Source organism: Lolium rigidum, chromosome 5, assembly GCF_022539505.1.
Source record: "Lolium rigidum isolate FL_2022 chromosome 5, APGP_CSIRO_Lrig_0.1, whole genome shotgun sequence".
Taxonomy (NCBI): Eukaryota; Viridiplantae; Streptophyta; class Magnoliopsida; order Poales; family Poaceae; genus Lolium; species Lolium rigidum.
Window position 1 is genome coordinate 213,423,459 of NC_061512.1, and position 6,000 is coordinate 213,429,458.

General features: G+C 42.4%; 1 protein-coding gene across 1 annotated transcript; it reads right to left on the reverse strand.

The window, feature by feature from the left end:
* Window positions 1-1,207: 1,207 nt before the first annotated feature.
* On the reverse strand, window positions 1,208-4,679 carry LOC124655221 (alanine aminotransferase 2-like). Its single transcript, XM_047194154.1, has 15 exons — window positions 4,619-4,679; window positions 4,461-4,511; window positions 4,187-4,237; window positions 4,027-4,092; window positions 3,883-3,944; window positions 3,607-3,685; window positions 3,333-3,437; window positions 3,135-3,245; window positions 2,774-2,911; window positions 2,497-2,571; window positions 2,254-2,374; window positions 2,031-2,185; window positions 1,842-1,916; window positions 1,453-1,656; window positions 1,208-1,348 (listed from the first exon to the last, which is right to left on the reverse strand). The coding sequence occupies exons 1-15, from the start codon at window positions 4,667-4,669 to the stop codon at window positions 1,208-1,210; spliced, it is 1,485 nt and encodes a 494-aa protein (XP_047050110.1). The 5' UTR covers window positions 4,670-4,679.
* Window positions 4,680-6,000: the final 1,321 nt, after the last annotated feature.

The window sequence follows — 6,000 nt, forward strand, 5'->3', positions numbered from 1 at the left end:
ACAACCCCTAGCATGGCCTTACAAGTTAATGTACACTCAACCCTAACTAGCATGATATGGGCAGATGGCACTAACAGAATAGGAAGCAACAACAAAAAAATAGGAAGAGAGACATCAGACGGTTGGCATGTGATAGCTCGATATTTAGCACTATTTCACTGATGTTTTTAATAATACTATTACTCATATTGTCACTTATTTCATGCTCCAGCTTATTTTGCATACTTACGAGTTCTTGTTTATTTTCATATGAGCATCGCATATTTAGTAGTTTTAGTAAGATTTTATTATGTTGACTTAGTCATTTGAGGAGTGGAAAAAGTGACATTTTTTTCCATCATCTCAAAATAAAGATCTAAGATGATGGTATTGTAGCTCTCATCCATACGAGTTCAACGAGACAAAGAATACCCAAATCGAAGTTCGTATGAGAAAATGGCGGCCAAAATACGAAAAACATCTGCAAGTTTAACGACAATCGGTACAGACATATCTGGCCGTACCGTCCGGCCGTACCACGGGCCTGGACACGCGGAAAAAGGCCTTTCTGAACGCGTTTCTTCGCAGAATCCGTCCCCGTTTGTTCCTAGACCTTTCTTAGGTCAAAGGCAACGTGGGAGGAGCTATTGGAGACCCCCTAGGCCTATATAAAGAGGGGAGGAGCCAAGGGAGATACACCCCATAACCACATACCTCCACGGCGGAGCCCTGCCGCCTTGAAGACTCCATAGCCGCTGCCTCGACAAGATCTCATACATCACCACCACTCAAGAGGAGAAGGAACTTGGATCCACTTAGTATCTCCCCGGGGCGGGGCGGCGCGGAAGCTTGGGCGGCGGCTAGGTTAGTATCAACGTTGCTCTGATACCATGTAGAACGATAGAGAGGGAGAGAGATATGCGAAATATGTTGGATATTGTATTGAGCCTCTCGGACGAGTATATATAGGGGTACAAATCTTGGAAGTCAGGAAGACAATCCTAGAGATAAGGCAGGAGATGATTACAAATCATATACTACTACCAAATATATCTCTAACACGTCCGACCAGGTGATGTCAAGAAATCTTCAGCTAATCTCTTTTATTAGTTGAAAAGGAGAGGAATACACCGGTGTCTGTTGCAGAAGTTTTATTTACTAGTAGTACAACACAGGTTTAATTTACAGGGATCCAAGAGCAGACTGCCGCCCAGCTGCGATCTCTGCATCAGTTTCGGTCGCGGAACTCGTTCATGAAGGCCTCATGGAAGGCCTTAAAGCGTGAGATCATCTCCTTGATCTTGTCCTCGCCGGGGAGGATCGTGCACCGGATGTGACATGTCCCGGCGGCCTTGTGGCGTCCAGAGATCTTGTCGCGCCCCGGGCATTTGCAAGAAGATCAATGCCATAGTCAGGCAACACATTTTACAATCTGAAGAAAATGATTTCTGTTTGCAGATATAAGAGTCTGACCTGGTGGAACCCGGAGCCAGGGGCGACGGCGATCCCGGCGTCGTCGAGGAGGCGGCACGCATAGAAAATGTCAGGGGAGAGGCCCTCGGTCTTGGCAGCTTTGATCGCTGCTGCAGGGAGGTGGATCCTGGGGAAGAGGTAGATTGCGCCCTCTATCTTGTTGCAGGTAACGCCCTCCAAGCTGCAGAACGCCTCCTCCAAGGTCTGTAACCAAGACAAGGGAAGCCACAATGTTTCAAGGTATGCAAAGCTGGTTTTGGTTCAGTTTTTTTTTTTTTTTTTTTTTTTTTTTGCGAATTGGTTTTTGTTCAGTTTCATCCTTAGTACTTCCGATGGAGGCAGAAGAAAGGCGGTGTGGTTGTGACACCAAACTGAATGTAGGAGGATACCTTGGCACGCTTGGCCAGAGATGAGTCAATGCTTTCCTTCTCGGCCAAAAATCTCTCAAAACAATCGTCCCCTATCTGCAGATATCAAGATAAACTTGTTAAAACACACATGCCCCTTTCTATGATGGCAATTTCTGGATACATACATACATTAAAAGTAAAATAAAACATGAGATGGGCAGGACAAACCTTAGGTGTATCCATAACTAGGCTGGTCAATATCTGACCACCTATGTTGGGGCAAAGAGTCAGAGAGGCCACCTTGCAAATCGCACCGATCACATCTTCACCAAAACCACATATCTCCATGTAGCCTCCCCTTCTGCCACATTCTCCAGAGAACCCTGCAAGAGTTCAGATGATGAGAATAACCTTTGTTTTTCAACCCATGCTTTTAGGTACGGAGGCTTACCCATTGAAACCGAATGGTATGACACTATAGAGATGTCATTCGTGTTGTACCCAAGTGATCTGGCAACTTTCTTGAAAGAATTGAACTTCTTATTCTCCACATAAATGTTATCTTGGTATACCTATAAACATATGTAGTTAATTAATCAAAAATCATCATTAGCAATAGCTGAACTTGCTTTCTGCAGACACAACAAATGCAACTTACAGAACGAACAGGATATGCCATTTACAAAGGGCGTACCTCGTCGGCAAGTATAACTAAACCTTCTTTCCGACAAAATTCCACTATCTCCTCCTGGTTGGTGATAGAGAGTACCTAAAACAAAGCATGCAAATGTTGAGCAAGAAACTTTGGAGTTTGCCTGATAGTAATGCTACTTGCAGGACCGCCTCCCACATATCATTTGGACGATGGGTTGATTCTTTCTTTTTACAGGTAATTTTTTTCAGAAATTTTAAAGTATTATCCAATTCATATATAGTATGGTACTGTGAGAGATAATTATCTGTTTCCATACCTGTCCAGTAGGATTTCCAGGATTTATGACCACCATGGCTCGAACAGTCAAACCGGCTATGCGAGCCTCCTCCAAACACCTCTTCACTTCGAAAATCTCAAGCCCCCAATCACCATCCTCACTAAGGTTATATGGTACCTACAAACTCAATTCAGTAACTTGGGTCATTTCTTGCATGAACTAAAATGAGCAGTACTTTTACATCACCATCCCCATTAAGGTTATATGGTACCCAAATACTGAATTCAGTAACTGGTACTTTTACACACGTTCCTGTTTTACAAGTTTGAGAGTTAATTAACAAACTTATTCTGAGGAATTGCAAATGTTGCTTGATTCTTTCATAAAGCTAGCACCATACCATGGTTCCACCATGGAGTATAATGGAAGCCGAGTATAGTGGATATTCAGGTAAAGGACATAAAATTCCATCTTCCTCCGATCTTATGAGCATCTGCAAAGTCAAATTTATCTGGAAGGAAGAAAAGAAAAAGGCAGGCACGTTTAGGATATCGAGATGTGATGGATCTCTCTGGAGTGCAGAGTAATAGAGTATTACCGCTGCACTCGCTCCATCTGTCAGAAAAATGTCTTCTGGCCTTGATGGATAACCATCTCTCCCAGCGATGCCATCGGCGACCGATTCACGCAAATTTTTGATTCCCTGGTCATGATTGAAAAACCAAATAATAATTCCGAATTTGAAAGGAAAAATATATCTTCATTCGACTAAGCCAGGACATTCTAGCAAGTTGATCCTGGTGATTTGTGAATGTTAGTGAACTAGTGCAGTCCAAACATCACACCACTCGAGCATGTACTCCAACAAGTACCTGACTGGGAGTATATGGGCCGGAGTCTCTGCCAGGCATTGCCTCGATAATCTTCTGCGCTCTTTTAATGGCGCATGGGCTGTAATATTAGATGGAAAGAGTGCCTGTTAATTTTCCGCCAGTCAAATATTGTGTCGAGATGCGAGTTTTTTCTACTAGAAAAAATTTGAATCAGGGGATCAATATCCACCACTGTTTGCTTGTTCTGTCTTTTTTTTGAACGATTGTAGCAAGAGTGATGCCAAAATAAAATCGAGCTACTTAGTGTCCAACAACCTGAATAACAAACGAGCCTCGTCTCTCTCCAGGAGGGCTTGGTTGTCACACAGAGAAAGAACCTGAAGGCAATATATCAATTGGCATGAAGCATCTATGTCGTATTTACCAATTTAGTTTTTTTAAGAGCGTAAGAACTGTAACCTCGCGAAAGAAAGTTATGGGTTGCTGACCGAGAGCCTGGGGGTTCCCAAGATTGCAGTATATTATCTGCTAGAAGGAAATTACTTATATATCATAATTTCTTTTGACCAGAATCACTACTAGCTTGGAGTATATAACACAATTGATGGCAAGCACGCACCTCTTCGAATGGGCGAGAACCTGGATTTTTCTTCAGCTCCTCCTGCAGGCGCTGGATGACAGAAAGCCAGGCATACAAGAAAACAAGGTTTATAACCAATGTTTCCACATAAGTGTAACATCATCGAAGATCAAAGTTCGTGCAGAATGGAGTAGATTACAGGAATCTCTGTGTGCGCTTACACAAGTGGTGTACGTATAATCTACATTAGTCAAAATTGATAGCTGCGGAGGTGTCTGCACTCTGCAGAGTGCAGGTAGGTTCTTAGGATTACCTCAGCGTGCGTAGCAATCTCGCCGCAGGGCTCATAGTTGAACGTCTTGACCTTCAAACGGAGCCATATGTACATGTTAACCCCATCTATTTTTCATGTAAGAACAGAACCGTGGCTTGCATTTAGTGCCAAAAGAAGGATGCATGAACGAGCCGTACCCTCGGATTTATGGTCTCCGCGGTGATGGAGGCGGTCTTGTTGTACGACATGGCGCCGGCGGCGAGGACGCTGGGAAGGAAGACGAGAGGAGGGACGCTGCGTGGCTGTGTAGCTGGGGCAGGAGAACAATGGGTGAAGAAGAAAAGGAGCTTAAGCTTAGGCGGTGGCCGTGGGGAGTGGTCAGACCGCATCTGCCACGTCCCGGGTGGGAACAAGGCTCCGACCTCCGAGTCTGGGCCGCCTCGTGTAAGCACGCCCGCGCGCTGAGGGCATGGCTGGTGTGGTGGCAAGGCATGCGTCAATGAGTCCGTGTGATTTTGTTGATTTGTGCCGCATGCGTGCCCCGCGGCGGCGGCCATCCGGCACGCACGACGCGCCGCCCGGCGGGAAATCAAAATCCAGGGGCTCTGTTAAATATACATCCATCCATAGATAAAGCAAGTTGCGAAGCATTTTTGTGCCTGAAAGCATATGCTTCCGGTTTTTACAACGACTACTAACATAGTTTAAAGTGTAAAAAAATACGAAAAATTGATGCATACATGTGGACATCCTATGTGCTCATCAGTTCATATCGCCGAAAACCGGCATTTTTTGTATCGCGTGCAAAAAAGACAAAATTTTATGCTTAAAAAGAGCTTTTCATGATACATTTCTTCATGTTTTTTACACATGGCACGAAAAAGTCAGTTTTCCGCGAAATTTGGCGTGCATTCATATAATTTCGACGTACACGCACCAAATTTTTGTTCATATTCCGCGAAATCCAATTCGGCTCACTGGTATATATAAATTTATAGTGTGAAGATACATTCCACAATGTTAAAAATAACTGAAATAAAATTTCACATGTACATCTAGCCATTCTATGTTCGCTCACAAATTTTTTTTAAAGTATTTTTGTATCCTGTGTGAAAAAGATAAATTTTAGTGGTCCGACATGGTTATGTATGGGACTTTTTTTTTTATCTTTATACACGTGCCACATAAAATATTTTTTTTTCTAAAAACTTATGTACAAACATAGTATGTTTAGATGTCCACGCAAAATTTTGTTTCAGATGTTTATGACATTCTTTTAAAAATATATGTATTTCTTTATAATATATGCATATGCATCTATGAGCCAAAGCGCCACCTCCATGAAATATCTATTTAGCTACATAATATTATAAAAATGTAAGCTATCCATTTTTTGATCAAACCGGATTTGTAGGATAATCTTCTAATAGTTAATTTTATAGATTGTACTTTAATTACTACATTAATTTTTATTGGTCCTCTTAAACCCACGAGCCTTGTTTTCAAGTATGATCAAATCAGAAGATGAAATGTACATTTCGTATTTATAATTTTTATATAAATTAAATTCATTGTTCAT

What these genes read in the sequence shown, in the direction of transcription:
- LOC124655221 (XM_047194154.1), bottom strand. Translation starts at nt 4,669, where the DNA reads ATGTCGTACAACAAGACCGCCTCCATCACCGCGGAGACCATAAATCCG. An exon ending in GCCCATATACTCCCAGTCAG is followed by an intron (nt 3,438 to 3,606) that starts GTACTTGTTGGA and finishes AATCATGACCAG; the next exon opens with GGAATCAAAAATTTGCGTGA. An exon ending in CTGGAAATCCTACTGGACAG is followed by an intron (nt 2,572 to 2,773) that starts GTATGGAAACAG and finishes GCTTTGTTTTAG; the next exon opens with GTACTCTCTATCACCAACCA.